The sequence below is a fragment of the Lissotriton vulgaris genome, chromosome 3_1 (genome assembly GCF_964263255.1).
Source record: "Lissotriton vulgaris chromosome 3_1, aLisVul1.2, whole genome shotgun sequence".
Taxonomy (NCBI): Eukaryota; Metazoa; Chordata; class Amphibia; order Caudata; family Salamandridae; genus Lissotriton; species Lissotriton vulgaris.
The window spans coordinates 1,024,481,698-1,024,498,260 of record NC_141689.1 but is presented as its reverse complement, the minus strand read 5'-3'; the positions used below and the strand labels follow the sequence as shown (position 1 = coordinate 1,024,498,260).

At 46.4% G+C, this 16,563-nt stretch overlaps 1 protein-coding gene across 1 annotated transcript in view; it reads right to left on the bottom strand.

The window, feature by feature from the left end:
• Positions 1-786: 786 nt before the first annotated feature.
• LOC147727327 (G protein-coupled receptor 54-like) overlaps positions 787-16,563 on the bottom strand; it is a 912,640-nt gene continuing 896,863 nt past the window's right edge. The window contains exon 5 of the mRNA XM_086963094.1: positions 787-1,137. Within this exon, the coding sequence (XP_086819220.1) occupies positions 787-1,137 (351 nt within the window). The remainder of the gene's footprint in view (positions 1,138-16,563) is intronic.

Below are 16,563 nucleotides of genomic sequence, written 5' to 3'. Positions count from 1 at the left end.
ATTTTAGGTGATTTGAGAGGACTTCTTTTGTCATACGCACTTTCCTAGTTACTTGAAACACGTCTCAAACTTGAAGTTAACTCCACCCGTCTGTTTCATAATTCTGCTTGTTGATGCCCCCTGATTCATCATTGTGCATGTTGATGTATTTCCGGTCGAGTAGAGCTCCCACAGTTTCAGTGCTGATTTGCTAATGGCTCACAATGCTAATGGCCGTTCATGGGTCCTGATTTATAATCTGGCGGATTGGTACTCTGTCACAGCCATGACGGATATCCTGTCCCTCTTATTGCAAATGAATTTGGATACAATGCACCTACAATAAGCCAGTCGGGCTGTCCAGCACATGTGTGGGGGAGCAACTTATCCTTCAAACTATAAATAAGATCCATAGTCAGAACCTTCCAGAAAATGCTTCAAGAATTCACCTATTTAATGGCCATCATTTACTTCATCTTTGTGCTATTTCACCATGAAGCGGCTTCTAGGCAACATGTAACACACAATAAACTTCAAATACACACTAAGAACGTTGCATAAATCACCACTTTGAAGTGGTTACATGAGAGACAAAATCAAACAATAATTATCGATGATATATATAGTGTGTCCTCCCTGTTATTCAAAGTGGTATACTGCTGATATAATTACATGTGTACCACCTCCAAAATAACATCCCAGAAGGGCTTGCAAACTTTGTTGATAGTCACTTTATGATCTAGTGAGCAGTGTCCCAAAACAACAAGCTGGCTTTTCTGCCCTACTTTGATATCTGTGGGTATTCCATCAGGTTCCAGAGGACAAGAAGTGCATTTCCGTGTTTACTGCAGCACCAGTGGTGTGCCCAACTCTCTGCTTGAAGATAAAAGGGAAGGCCTTTTTAAAAGACTTCCGAAAATTCGCCCCCATGAAAGCATACACAATGGGGTTGAGAGAGGAGTTAGCGTAGGACATGCAGTGAGCAAAAATCTTAAGCTTGTAGGTTTTGTAATTCTTCTGAAAGGTGGAGTCAAAGGCTTGAAAAAGGATAAACATTTGGATGGGACCCCAGCATATTAAGAAGAGCAAGACAATCACAACCACCATCTTGGAGATCTTTGTCCTCATAGCTTCTGACCTTTCTGCCAACAGCTGCACCTGAAAGACATAAGAACACTGTGAGTTCCTGAGAAGTTGTGTTGCTGAGGACCCAAGCTCAGTGAGGGTTGATTGTCGGAGAAATAATAATATTTGGGAAGTATGAACTGGGATGCCTGCAGCAACATGCATATGATCATTTGCAAGAAACAGTTACAAAATGTGTATACAGTGATAATATGCACTCAAGGGATTAGCATTGGTTTGTAAACCACCACTTACTTCTCCTGAGCCTCCTGTTATATACATATATTCTCCCCATATTCGTGGTGCATTCTTTCAGCAATGAACTCTGTACCTCTGTGCCAGTGAGCCACAAAACCCTTCTGAGGAGGGATTTGGGAGGGGAAAATGGTTCATCGCCTAAATCTTCATCAGGACATCCTACGTCACCTTTGGCAGGAGACAAGACAGCCCTTGAGGTCAATGGCCTTCTGAGTCTGTCGTTCTCTCAGGAAGGTCTTGATGGGAAGGAAAGATTGGCATGGTAGTGGAGATTTACGTATTTGCCCTTAAAATACCACCAGCAAATGAGGAAACTCTGCATAGTGAAATGAGTGTGCCGTTATGTAATATTCACTTATAGTACATAAAGGAAGATCGACAATCATTTTCACAGATTTGCATTGCAATGGCAGTTTGGGGCTCATTTGGAGCATGTGGGTGGCTTGCTTACCCACCAGGTAAGCAGCAGCAATAGCTATTGCTTCACTGCCAGAGTGCCACCTGTCAAATTTAGGGAAACCCAATTGACAGATATGAATATCTGTGCCTTAATTTGGGCTACAGCTGTGGCAGCTTGTTGAGAAGGAAACTAAGTAGACAGGTGAGATGAAAACAGGTAAGTGGCTTTATTTGCCGCAACAACACAGGCCAGACTCTTCCCTTTGCTGGCCAGTAAGCAACAAACAACCAGAGAACAATCGCCTTCAAAAGACTATGTGGAATCTCAAAGCCATGAGATTCTACTTGCCCTGCTGCGCAAGAAAACAGTGCCAACGTGCGAGGTACAATTTATATAAAGTGTAAAGCATACTACAACACATCCCCTTCTCTTCCATAAAAATAACAATATTAACTTAACCAGTGCAGCTAACAACAAAGGAAGAAAACATTAAAGAGAAAGATGTGCGGTGCAACATGGTGGTTACAACAAATGAAAACCTTAAAGAAAAACATGACAGTAAATTAAAACATTGCAATACAATAGTTGAACCAGGAATAAGAAAGGTTAACACACATAGTCCTAAGGATATAATATATGTAAGAATAACAGTATGTACATAATATTAACAAACATAGTCTCGTAAATATCCTGGTGGCCTACGGCCCCTCACAATTCCTCCTCTGAACTCGATAAATAGGTACATCTGTAAAAGTATATAAGGAATCATTTGTACTCGCCCCCATTTCTGGAAACTTGTACACCTACTACCATTCACAAAGTCACCCTCTTTCATCAACATATATCCACTGCAATCCTCAACACTTTGAATAGGGCAATCACCACCTTTCTGATACAATGCAACCCAGCATTGACACCACTGTTCACCATTTTCCAACAGAACTTGGAATTGACACATTCACACAGCTTTGAATGGCCCTTTCAATTTCATCAAATCTCTTACTATCCTGACCATTTTAATGTTCACCCAATCACCCTCAGCAATCACACCTTTTGAACTCAAAGCATCCTTCATTTGCACTAGCCTTCCAATTACCGCTACTTGCTGCCCACTCCGTCATCCAAGATGGCACCAACTTGGTACCCGGAACTTTTCCCCTCCTCAATTGAAATGGTGATTTTTGAGTGGCCTCCAGCTCAGTGATGTGATAAGCCCACACCAACTCTTCTACTGCTATCCCTACATCTTGTCCTCACCCCAAAGCCATTTGAATCATGACCTTCACCAATCGGTTAGCTCTTCCACCAATACAATTTTCCTGTGGATTGTAAAGAGAGTTGCAATGGTGCCTGGCACCTTGTTCCTGCAAAAACGTCCCCATTTAATGAGAAACCAATTGCATACCATCATCAGTTATAAGAAAAGACGGCACACCTTCTTCTAAAAACATTTCCCTCATAATGTGAATAGTGGCTTAAGTGGTGGTCTCCTTCATACATTTTATGCACAACCACCTTGAGTAAACACCCACCAAAGCAAACCTACACTCACTGTTACCCCGTGCTCTAAATAGAATAGTGTTAGTCATAAGGATCAAGTGCCCTGGGAGGAGTGGGATTTACTTTTGTAATGTAAATCCAGTGCAAATGTTGTGGTTGTATTTACTTTCCAATGGAAACTCTGATTTGCGTTGGAAAGTTGGCCAAAGTTATACAAAGTAGCACTGTGCATCAAGGGGGTGCTACATGGGTTTTTACCCAAATGTCTACCTACTAAAAGTGGTTGACAGGGATTTGTGCCGAGTTTGAAAACTCTTGACATTTTCCAACTTTGCATGTGTGCTGTACTCTACAGCAGACATACAAAATGGGAGAGGTATTAAAGCATATTTTTTGTACTGGAAGACTAGCCTTCCAGTAGAAAACCTATTCTTGACAGAAGGCACACATCCTTGCACATTAGTGCAAGTAAACTAAAAGTGGGCCAGCACCAGGAGAGAAAAGAACAGCACGATGTCTTAGTGGCTATGGCATTGTTTTTATCTCTTTCTTTCTTTGATGAAACACAGTGCTGCAACTGTGATGCATTGCACCAAAAGTTAGTAATTCTGCTTCAATATGTCTATGCTGGGAAGGAGAAGGACTGCCTTATCTACTGTATGGATGAGTGTGATTTTCTTTTGGGTACCTTAAGCACAGTGTGAATGGGGTTGTGGATGTTGACCCTGTCCCATGTTTGTCAGTACACTCTGACAGCAGTGGAATGATACTGTGAATACTTGTGCTTGTTATTGTTCTTGACAATTTATTATTAAGAGATTTTCATCAGTATGGAAGTTTTATGTAATTAGAAATGTGTGTTGTAGCCTATGTTCGATTTTTTGAAAGCAGAATGCAAAAGTAAAGTAGGGTGTAGTTATGGAATTATATTGATTTTTTTGCATCTGCAATACTTATGGGCAGAAGCTTTTCTGGTCACAGAAAATACGGGCAGCGCACAAAACTTCTTGGCCTTTTTAGTATTTCAGCTATATTGTGTTGTTTTCTAATTTGCATTTCTTATTTCATGCCACAATAAACAGTTAGGACCAAATATTTTACACTTCACAGCAATACAACTTGCTATTATGTATCAAATGGAGAGTGCAGTAATGGGCCATATTTACTAATATATGGACCATTCCTGTTCTCTCTCTGTGTTGGTGCACTGAGTGCAGCATAGCGCCAATGTAGGCACCCTTGCACCATGGTGCAATGGTGCCTGCGTTAGACCCACAATTGTTTTTGTGCAGGAAGGGATCCTATGAGCTTTTTCACCTTTTTAAATATGCTCCAGCACACTTCAATGGTGTAAAAAAGGAGAAGAAAGGACGGTAGTTCTCTTTGTTACACTTCCCCTGGTTTACTTGTATTAGTAAATCTCAAAATGTACCAATATACATGGGTGGTTGCATGGAAACTCCCCCGCTCCACCCATGTAACGCCTTCCCAATAACACAAGGCAGCTATTCGACTGCCTTGCAATGCTCCAGATACATTCAAGATGGCTCTACATGGCATAGTAAATCTCAGTGGCTTGTGTGCCCTTGCATGAAAAGCGAGACGCAAGGGCAACACAAGCCCTTGATAAATCTGGCTCGATTGGCGCGTATGCGACATCTCAGACAGATGGTCAAGTGCCACTTGAAAGTTTTTCACAATATCAATGATACATGATAAAATGTAATAAAATCCGGATTCAATCCGCAGTTGACTTGCAGGGTATCCAATAACTGCTTTCAAAAAATGCACTATTTGTTATCCCAGCAGCAAGGATTTAGGAAACCATAAACCAAGGAGCAGCAGCATAGCTCCTTTGCTATCATTTTTACCTGCCTCCTCTATTCTCTCTTCCCCTTATGTCCTCTTCCTCTCTTCCCCATTCCACTCCCATCCATTCCCTCTCTTCCCCTCATTTCATGTCTAAACCAGGAACCAGGAGATAGAAAGTACTGTTGTGTTTCGATTTAGATGCCCGTACTTAGGTTTTCCGAATCATGTCGTTATATAGGCACAATTCACATTGCCCTTATTTAGGCATAGAATCCCAGTCCTTATTTAGCCATCAGTCATGCTATCCAAATACAGGCATGGTCACCTACATCCGTCCATCCCACGTCACAACGAGTTCTTAGAAACCAGACTCTTAAGCAATTGGGACTTTCCCTGCTTGGATTATTTATTTCTCCAAGTACTCATTTATTATGCATGAACCCCTATACCCTAAGGGTTCATTCAAGACATCTTCCTCTGCCCGATTTTACGTCAATGCTAGCATTCCTAAGTACCTTCCAGGTATACATGTACCTTCACTTACCATGGCAAACCATGGCTCGGCGACACAGCTCGATACGGCTCGCCACGGTAAGTTTGGAAGGAATTAGAGTCCCCGCCTGACGCATTGACCAGACGCTGTCATCCTGCTCACAGAGAATGCAGCTTCCAGTGTCCTGACTCCCTTCGAGGGGTGTTAGGGATTGAGATCCGGAAAGAGATTCCCACCTCTCTCATTCTAAGGTATGGAGCATACTAGAACCTAGAGGGACTCTTGGCATAACAAACTATAGCTTACTATACTATAGAAAACAGCACCTACTTCTTACCTCGTACTAAACTTGGGTTAGGTAGACTGGGGTAGAACTATTTAGAAGCACCAGACGAGTATTCACATTTTAGCCTGTGTTATTTATGTATGTTTATATGAATATATGTCATAGCTAAAAGACCATGCTATTGCAGTAATACTTCTTCTTCTTACTGCTCACGCTGTAATTTTTATATCTGCATTCTGTCTTGTGATTGTAACAGCTCATATCTCTTGCACGAGAATTAAGACTGTTCAATAAATCCTTTTATTGAAACGCCCATCTATCTATTTCTGTGTAACTCTGAAGAAACTAAGCATACAAGATTGACTGAGTGAAACTATTATCAGTTGTTTCCACGATTCTGAGAACAGTTCCGATTCTAAGGAAAACAAAGTAGTCCTGTTTAAGCGGTTGTCAGAAACTAATCCCTTCTTGTTTAATCGAGAAGTTTCTAGTGGCCTCTGACTTAGCTGGCACACAAAGTAATTACGTTTAATATACTCGATAGAGGCATACTAATCTCAGTCCTATGCAAAAACAATAGTGTATATTATTCCAATGCTCAGAACCTATCATGGAAATAGGAACTACACTACAGTATCACTAGTCATGAAACAACAGCCAATAATCTGAAGAGGTAAGCAGGCAGCATGTAGGAGGGTCTAAGTACCAGGAATTAGTAGTGATGACTCAAGAGGGCAAAGAAATGAGGAGCCACAAAAGCCTCAAAAGTCATAAATGTTTTACCAGACCTTCAGATCTAGTGCCTTGAATAATCTACTCGGACTACTTGTAATGCTCATAACCCATTCACCGGTCTCAAATTGTGTGATACTCTGCAATCATTTTATTTCACAAGACACATTTTGCTTCATTTTCACAGAAGAAAGCACATTCAAATATGTGAGTTCAGCTTGACTGCTGTACAAAAAGCTCTTTTGTTCGATGTAATGGACTAAACCTCTGCTCCATGTATAATAGGAATCTAGCCCACACATAGGGTTCACATGGCCCAAATAGCCTCCTAGTTTACTAATAGTATTATCATCAGGGTGAGGGCAGGAATATTTCTCAATTCATGTTTAAAAACTCTGAGGTAGATCTACAAGGAAGTGCTGCAGCGTGGCACCGGAAGCCCTTTGGCTGCCCCACGCTGCGGCAATTCCAAAGCACAGCGATGCAACATATTTTCAAGAATATAATCAATAATCTTTATTCGGATATAAAATATCTATGAAAGCACAGGTCAAAAATACCAGCAACTGTACAATTGTTGTTAAAAACACAGTATAAATACAGTAGATAAGAATGTCGCATCTCTGTGCTTCCCCCTGCGCTGGCGCACAAACTGCAGCCATGGGTTGGCGCAGGCACCCTTGCACCATGGTGCAAGGATGCCTGCGTCGTGGGGAGATTGTTTTGATTTTGTGCAGGAAGGGGCACCTTCCTTCACAAAAACATTCACTACAGGCATTTTCCTCTTTCAATGCATGCTGTAGAATGCAGAATGCAGCATGCATTGAAAGAGAAAAATACGAGGAGAAATGAAAACATTTCTCCTCGTTGCGCCTTGCTACGCCACCTCTAGGGTGGCGTAGCATTCAGACGCATCTCCAGATTTACAATTTCTCGTAAATCTGAAGCTGTGTCTTGTTCCATGGTTGTTTCGTTGGAACACCCACAGCAACACCCATGGAATGCCCCTTCAATGCAAAGTGCTGCTTGTGAAGGGCCATGTTTACAAGAAGAGGAAAAGTCACGTAGGGTGGCTTTTCCTCTCCTTGTTAATATGGAGGAGCCCCCTGAGCCACCAGTACGTCATGAAAAGGGACGTACTGGTGGCACAGGCGGCTTGTAAATCTGCCTCTCACACTTTTAATAAATATATTATTAAAGCATGTTGCAGTAGAGCACTGTAATTTACAAACAGCACATATGGCCGGGATACCCGTCACCCCCTCCCAACACAATCCCCAAGGATGGGAAGACGGACACAGCTCTTGAACTTTTGGAAGGCGGGAGAGAGTTACCCTCCCGGCCGTATTTATTAAAATATGAAACAAAATTAAAACATTAAAATAACAGTTTCATATTATGTACAATTTTCCATTTATACATTACGGTGTTTATTGGCTAACCTTAACAAATCTCTAATACAAAGGTTCTCCTAGCCGAGTCTAAACATCCTGCAAATGCATACTCTCTAAATAAAAATTGTACATCCTAACATTACGGGCCAAAGGCAAGGTCGTAACCGGTGTCAGATCCCTAATACCAGAACTCCCCCCTCACTTGTGAGGGGCGGGCGCACAGAGGACTGTACCTCTGTGCCAACTTCCAATTTCCCTTGTCTTAACGGGGGCCCCTTATTAACTCGACGCCATCTTAGTGGTCGTCCGAGGACTCGTGTGAGGTGTCTAGAAGGTAGCGTAGACCCCCCTCCCACCCCACACTTCTTACCACATCCGCCGTCGCGGATGTCCTGGCCCCGGGAAATTCGTAGGAGGGGCCGTAGCCGCCTCCTCCCCTGGGAGGGGCCTATGACCGCCTTCTCTTTAGGCGACCCCCTACTCAGAGGGTGCCGCCTCCCCGTGTGAGGGGCCAATGGCCGCCTCCCCCCGGGCGCTCCCATCCATAATGGGTGGCGCCCCACCTCAAGGGATCTTCAAATTACTGCTCACCGATCATGACCTTACCGCCACAGGCCGGATAGTTGACCGGCTATCCGGACCCCCCACAAACTCCTACTAAAGGTCATGAACTCACAAACCCCTTAACCATGCTATGAAGTCTCCTATGAGTAAGACATTCCCCTCCCGGGACAAATGGACCCCATCTTCGAGATACATGTGGTCCCCCCGAATACATCCATGCGGAATACAATGCAACTGTCCTGAGCGAAACAACCTACTAAGTTTGTTATTGACTTTCTTAACTGAATGATTCAGAGCTGTCACAGAGAGGGCCCCCCGTCACATTTTCCTGGGAATCATGTGTGACCATGCTATCATGCACCCAGGAACCCTTTTCGCCAACCAACTAACAGTGGATAGAATTCGCTCGAGCAGTACTCGTCGACCAATGGTCACCAAATCATTTCCTCCCAGGTGTACTATGATTACAGACGGCGGTGACCTTGTCCACCCTAACAGTCCCTCAATAAAACATTGAAATTGGTCAATACAGAGCCCGCCCCTTCCGTGGAAGGTCACCCTGTACCCGTATTCCAAAGCCACGTGAATCATGTCACCTGCTTTGAATACGTCCCCGGCACGCCTCACGTATGAGTGGCCAACGACCCACACCACTCTTCCCTCAGCCGGTGATCTTTGACCGCTGGTCCCCAGGTGTCGGGTCAACTGCACAGTCCGCCCCGCAAAGCCTGCTCGCGAAACTGTAAACCAAACAGAAAACAAGAAGCGTGAGTGCATGACATTGGCTTCACAACATGTGCAACCGCACATACCTTTTATAACAGTTCGAGGACCAACGCCCCAATTGTTTCACTTTTTCAATACTCAGACCCCTGGCTGTAGCCTCTGTAGCAGCCCCTATCCGGAAGGAATGGGTCCCAAAATCGCTCGTGTCCAAGCCCGCTGCCGCGATTGCCATTGTTAGCACCCGCTGAAACTGAAACCTAGTCAGCGGGGTGGCGTCGGTGTGTCTCAGCAAGCTTCCCCCCCACGATACTGCCCTTTGCGCCAAATATGCCTCCACGCATTTCACTGGGCACGTGGGGGACCCTTGAATGCGCTGGACAGCCACACTGTCCCCGATAGCTCCCTGATCGGTTTTGGACCTGGCTATTGTGACTACCATTGAATCACCCTTGATCAGAATGTGTTCTCGACACAGACCTCCCCCGTATCCTGCTTGTTCTTTGCTACCAGCTCGCTTACCCGCATAGCCCCATGGAATGCTAATGCAAAAGCGGCCTGGAACAGCACTGCCTCTGACTGGGATGAACATGTTGCAGGGAGTACGGACATTAACAGGGACAATCTTTCTAGCCCGATCGGGCGCCTCACGTCCCCTCTACGACCCTCGAGGCGTTGCCACCCGCGCAGTGCCTTCTTTACTAGAAAGGACGATGTGGGGTCCTTGATGCCATGCGCCTGCGCCATGAAAGCAATGGCGGCCCGGTGCGTATTGGCCTTTGCCGCTGATCGGCCTGCCTGGTGGAGTGACACTAGGAACTTCAGGACATGCTCTTCCTGCCCCCAATGATCCCCCCTAGCTGGACCCAAAAATGACCAATAGGAACGGAACGCCCCTTCGTATGCCTTCCTTGTCCTGGGTGCTAGACTTGCTCCCACGAGGTCCTGTAATCCGGGGCACCGAGAAACCAGAGAGCTTCGGGAAATGGTGCCGCCACCAAGTCCGCTGAAGGTAGATAACCCCTGAAGGCCTGCATGTGGGAACGAGAGAGTGCATCAGCCGCCTGGTTCAGTACACCCGGCACGTGCCTCGCCTTATTTTATTTATTTTATTTTATTTTAGCAATTTTTAAAGCGCAAACAAATACCCATAAGGGTGTCTCGGCGCTAATTCACAGAACTCACTAGAAGGTGTCAGGGGAGTCTAGACAGAGGAGTAGGAGGAGGAGAATAGCCATGTCTTGAGGCTTTTACGAAATTTTAGAAGCGTGGGAGCAGTTTTGATGTGGAAAGGTAAAGTGTTCCACAGTTTGGCCGTGGCAATAGTGAAGCGTCTATCTCCCCAGTTGGCCCTTTTAGTTCGATGGACTTTCAACAGAAAGGCTGAAGAAGACCGTAGAATCCTATGTTGTTCAGCTGGACGGAGAGCTTCTTTTAAAAACTGTGGTCCAGTATTGTTCAGGGTCTTATAAGCTATACACATAGCTTTAAATTTAATTCGGCTCCTGATGGGGAGCCAATGGAGTTTTCTAATGTACGGGGAGACGGATGAGAATTTAGGGATGGCCAGTAGGGTTCTGGCTGCAGCATTTTGTATTGTTTGTAATTTATTGAGAACTCCTTCCTGCGCATTCAGAAAAAGTGAGTTACAATAATCTGTTCTCGAGAACACCAATGTGCTGATGAGAGTCTTTCCAGCTGATTGTGGAAGGTAAGGAAGCAGTTTTTTTATTTTTTTGAGAGTGTAGAAAGCCGATGAAACAGTGGCATTGGCATGGTGGTGAAAAGTCAGCTTGTTGTCAAAGATGACTCCCAAATTGCGAACCTTTTCCACCGGCTGGGGTGGTGGTCCCAACTGAGATGGCCACCACTGAGGAGACCATTCTGGGCGTTAGCTCCCGAATGTCATCACCTCCGTTTTGTCGGAGTTAAGCTTGAGACAATTTGATGACATCCAGGAGCTTATCGCTTTCATTCCCTCCTGGAAGTTGGCTGCAACAGATGTTCCGTTGTTGTACACCGATAACACTAGTTGGGTGTCGTCGGTGTAAGTAGTGAGGGCAATTCCATAAGATTTTATCACCCTCGCCAAGTCCGACGCATAGATATTAAATAGCGTCGGGCTTAGCGAGGAGCCCTGGGGAACACCGCATGGAAGGGAGAAGGTGTGAGAGGTGAAATTGCCCATCTTGATGGTCTGAGGACGGTTAGCTAGGAATGAGGCAATCAGATCTTTAGCTTTGCCTTTAATTCCTAAAGCTGAGACACGGTCGATCAGAGTGACATGATCGACCGTGTCAAAAGCAGCCGAAAGATCCAGGAGTATAAGGACTGCTGCTCCTCCCATGTCCATGGTGGTTCTAATTTCATCTGCGGCCTTTAAAAGTGCCGTCTCCGTCCCATGACCCTGTCTAAAACCAAACTGGGTCTCATCAAGAAGATTGTTATCATTGATGAATTTGGAAAGCTGGATGTTAATAGACTTTTCAAAGATTTTGGCCGGGAAGGGGAGACAGGCGATGGGTCTGTAACTAGCTGGAAGCTGGGGGTCCAATGAAGGCTTTTTTAGGAGGGGCTTGATAATGGCCTCCTTCCAAACTGAAGGATATACGCCAGTTGCAAACATGGCGTTGCAGATAGTGGTCAAAGCAGGAGAGATTGCGTCAGGGATGCGGTTTAAGATGGCTGGTGGGCAAGGGTCAAGAGGAGAGCCAGATTTGATGCTGGATACCAAGCGATGAATATGACTCTGGTCAACAGCATCAAAAGATAATAGGAAGGGCAGGGTATTAGTGGGGGGTGTCTCGGAGAGAGAAAGGGGGGCAGAATTCGTAAAGGTGATGAAGATGGATCTGACTTTTTCCTCAAAGTAGGTGGCTAGGTCATCCACTAATGACTGCGAGCCTTCTAGGCGAGGTGCCGGGGGGTTGGACAGAGTGTTGACCACCCTATATAGTTCTCCCGCTGAATTCTTTGCTTGCTCAATTTGAGAGGTGTAATAGCGGCTTTTTTCTGCGACTATAAATCCTTTATAGATGGCCAGGGCATTTTTATAGGTCACTTTATCTGCAGGATTATAGTTGTGTCGCCAGTGCCTTTCAAGATTCCTGCAATGTTGTTTCTGCAGCCGAAGGGTTTCATTAAACCATGGTGCTGATGGTGTTTTCCTGTTTCGATAGGAGGATTTGGTTGGTGCTAGCTTATTACAGGCCATATTTAGGTTCCTTAAGTAGGTAGAGGACGCTATGATAGGGTCGTGCTCTTCAGGGGTAAAATTTTCTTGCATCATCTCCGCTAATTGCGGTAGGTTGATGTTTTTCCAGTCTCTATATGAAGATTGGGAAGAGGCTGTGACTGTAGGTTTTGGTGGATTAGTTTCTACCGTGAAGAAAATCGCTGCATGGTCTGTCCAGACGAGAGGGATAGTTCGGGTGATCTTTACCAAGGGGCTGTTGGTAAACAGACCGTCTAGAGTATGGCCTGCTTGGTGCGTAGGAGAAGTTATCATTTGAGTCATGCCAACTGCTGCAAGGTCTGTTAATAACTGTGAGGTATCATGGTTGTCAAGTGCTTCCAAGTGAAAATTAAAATCACCTAGTAGCGTAAAGTGAGTGGAGTCTGCAGCTGCTTCAGTTAAGTTGCCTAAATTTGCTAAAAACTTGGCTCTTGAGCCGGGTGGGCGGTAAATTAATATGCCCTTGAAGGAAGACTTGGTAGAGAGGCATAACGAAAAAAGAAGGGATTCATATTCTGGACAAGTTGAATGTTTCGTAGTGATTTTGAAGTGATCTTTATAAATTATCGCAATACCGCCACCCTTCTTTATTGGCCTGTCCAATCTGCTTACGTTGTAATTTGCAGGAGTGGCTGCTCTAAAGTCGGGTCCAGAGGCTTCATCGCCCCAGGTCTCCGTGATAAACAGGAGATCCAGCTTGTATGCGTCGATCAGGTCGGCGATTTCAAGTTTATGTTTGGGGAGGGATCTGGCATTTATTAATGCTGCTTGAACCACTGAAGGGACAGCTATATCAGGTGTCGAGGATTTTTTAGTGCAAGTTGGACATAGGGTCGGACCTAGAATAGGATTGGAGTATTCTAGGTAAGGAGGAGCATGGGGTCTTGCGGTAGTATGCTTGAGTTCTAATAACTCAGATGAAGTATATTGTATTCTCACCGTGTTCAATAGTGGTCGTGGTATTGGTATTGCAAGGGGGGTGGCCCCTGGCCCGTCCTCGGCGCGGACGAGCGCAGACGAGCTTGCCTTATGCGCGCCTTCGGCGCGCAATCGTCGCGCCCGCTGCGCTCGTCCGCTGCGCTGCCGATCGTAGCACATGTTTTATTGGCCAGCGTGTGCCATGGGAAGGGGGTGTGGTCAGCGCGTGTGGGCGTGTCCGCCGTAAGGAAGGCGGCGTCGCCCTGGCAACAAAGTTCAGCGTCAGCCCTGAATCGGCTGGTCGGTCTGATGTTGTTTAAGAGAGTCAGGGGAGTATTAGCAGCTAAAAACAAGTACACAAGGTAAAAACAATGCTATCTCCCGGCTTCCGCCTCAGGAGTGGATTCTGTGAACGAGAGCTCGTGGTCAGCGCTCGCTCATGTGGTCTGAGGGGGCGTGGTCAGCGCGTGTGGGCGTGTCCGCCGTAAGGAAGGCGGCGTCGCCCTGGCAACAAAGTTCAGCGTCAGCCCTGAATCGGCTGGTCGGTCTGATGTTGTTTAAGAGAGTCAGGGGAGTATTAGCAGCTAAAAACAAGTACACAAGGTAAAAACAATGCTATCTCCCGGCTTCCGCCTCAGGAGTGGATTCTGTGAACCTTAAAGTGGACGTTTAGTCTCAAACACAGTAGTACAATTTCCTTCAGTAATCTCAAAATCCATTTGCAGCGTGCTGCCTGATTATTGATACATTCAACCACGGTCATGTTGTCAGACCAAAACACCACTGTGCGGTCACGAAACCCGTCTGGCCATGTCTTTAAGGCCACAAAAATGGGAAACAGCTCAAGAAACCCAATGTTACCTGTGAGCCCACTGTCGTGCCACCACGTCGGCCATGTTTGCGCCGACCATCGATTACCGAAGATGGCGCCGAATCCAAACACTCCCCGCCGAGTCGGTCCATAAACCCAGCTCCTCCTCGGAAGCTGGTGGCTTGTTCCACACGACGCGACCGTTGAAATCCGCCAGAAATGCCAACCATATGCGCATATCCTGGCGAACCTCTGCAGACAGTCTTGTGCGGTGGTGCCCTTCCTTGAGACCGACCATGGCTTGTGCAATAGAGCGGGAAAAGGGGCGAGCCATAGGTATCACTCTAAGGGCAAAGTTAAGCTGGCCCACTGCTTGTTGCAACTGATGGAGAGTCACTTTTTCTTTGCTGATGCACAATTCTAGAGAGGCCCTAAATTTCTTTACTTTTTCCCTGGGCAGACGGAAGCATCCCTCCACTGAATCGAGCTCAATTCCAAGAAACTCGAGTGAAGTAGATGGCCCCACTGTCTTCCCTGGCGCCAATGGCACGCCGAATTGTTTCATGAGATCGCAAAATTTCAGTAAAGCCTGTGCACATTCCGTGTCCCCGGCTGTCCCCAAGAACAAAAAATCATCAAGGTAATGCATAACCTGCGTATAGCCCGTAGCTCTGGTGAACGCCCATTGCAAAAAACAACTGAATTTCTCAAAATAAGCACAAGAGATGGAGCAACCCATTGGCATACATTTATCCATGTAATAGCGTCCTTGAAACACAAAACCTAGCAGACGCTGATCCTGGGGGTGTACCGGGAGCAACCGGAATGCTGATTCAATATCCGATTTGGCCATCAGCGCTCCGGGCCCCAGGCGATTCAACATGGCGACGGCCTCATCGAAGGATGCGTACCGCACCGAACAAAATCCTGGGTCAATCGCATCATTCACCGAGAGACCCCTCGGAGCCGACAAATTATGAATCAACCTAAATTCACCTGGGTCCTTCTTGGGGACTACTCCCAACGGTGAACAAATGAAGTTAGCGACTGGCGGTTGCCCATATGGGCCAGCAACCCGGCCACGGGCAACCTCCTTTGCAATCTTAGCCTACACCACCGCCGTATTCTGTTGAACCGATACCTGGTTCTTACACTGCGATTGCCCCTGAAAATCCCCCGCCGGGATGTGGAAACCATACGAGAAACCGTCTCGCAACACCCCAGCGGAGACATGATCAGGGTATTCATTCAGCCAAGGGATCATTGCCATGATGTCTACGGGGGTAGGTAGTGGTGCCCCTCGGTCGATGTCAGACCTGTTTAGCCCCTCCTCTACCCCCTGTATCACCATTCTTGGCTCTGCACGAACTCTCAGGGTGTGAAGATTGTCCGCACCCCGCACACTCATGCCTGAACTTACATGTCCCTTGTGGCCTCGTGCATTTGCCTCTGTTGAAGCTCCAACAGACCCCTTTCCTACCCGAATTCCCACCATTCCTTGATTGTTGGTCACTATTGGTGCCTGCTCGAAAGGGCGCCACCGAATAATGGCGGGCGGGCTCCGCCCCATTCCCGCCAAGCGAAGACGACTTCGTTGTGCCCGGCATGAGCTGTTTCTGCCACGAGATGGAGTCGAAACAATCCCACGTCAGAGATGAGTCGTGCTCCTTGGCCTTACGAAACTTATTATCGTAACCCAACCATTGATTGCCTTCATATGTCTCATAGAAACCCATTATACGTGTCTGGTAGCAGGCCAATTCAGTCAACACCTCTGGCCTACGCTCCCCCATGATCGCAGTGAACATTGCAAATGCCCTGCCCCAATTAGAAATCGTCTCATCCACCCTGAATGCCGCCATATTTGCGCGCCATACGCTCGGGTGCAACAAGTCCTTCTGACTCTTGACATGCTCTATCTCATGGTGGTCAGTTAAGAGAGAAAACATATTCACATATTTATCAGCCCAAATCATTTCTTTCGTGGCCAGCGGGATATGTTGGACCACCCTTTCCCTCCTCGAGGGTAACGATCCCTCCCCCGCCATCGGCAACGGCTGCTTACCCGAATCGGTAGCTGATGCTGCTGATGCTCCAACGCCAGACGCCGGTCGTTCCAAGGGAACCTGAGGGGAAACAATAGGGAGATTCGCCTTCGCAGCATCTCTCGATTGCCGCAACTGCTTCATTAGTAACCTGGCCTCTTCAGCCGTGTCTCCTGGCGCCGAAGTGCCCTCTGTATTTCTCCCCAGCCATGCTGCCAATTGGGCCGCCAACTCCGGAGGCATATCCCACTCATTATTGGGCGTAACTATAACGGGGATAGGTTGTCC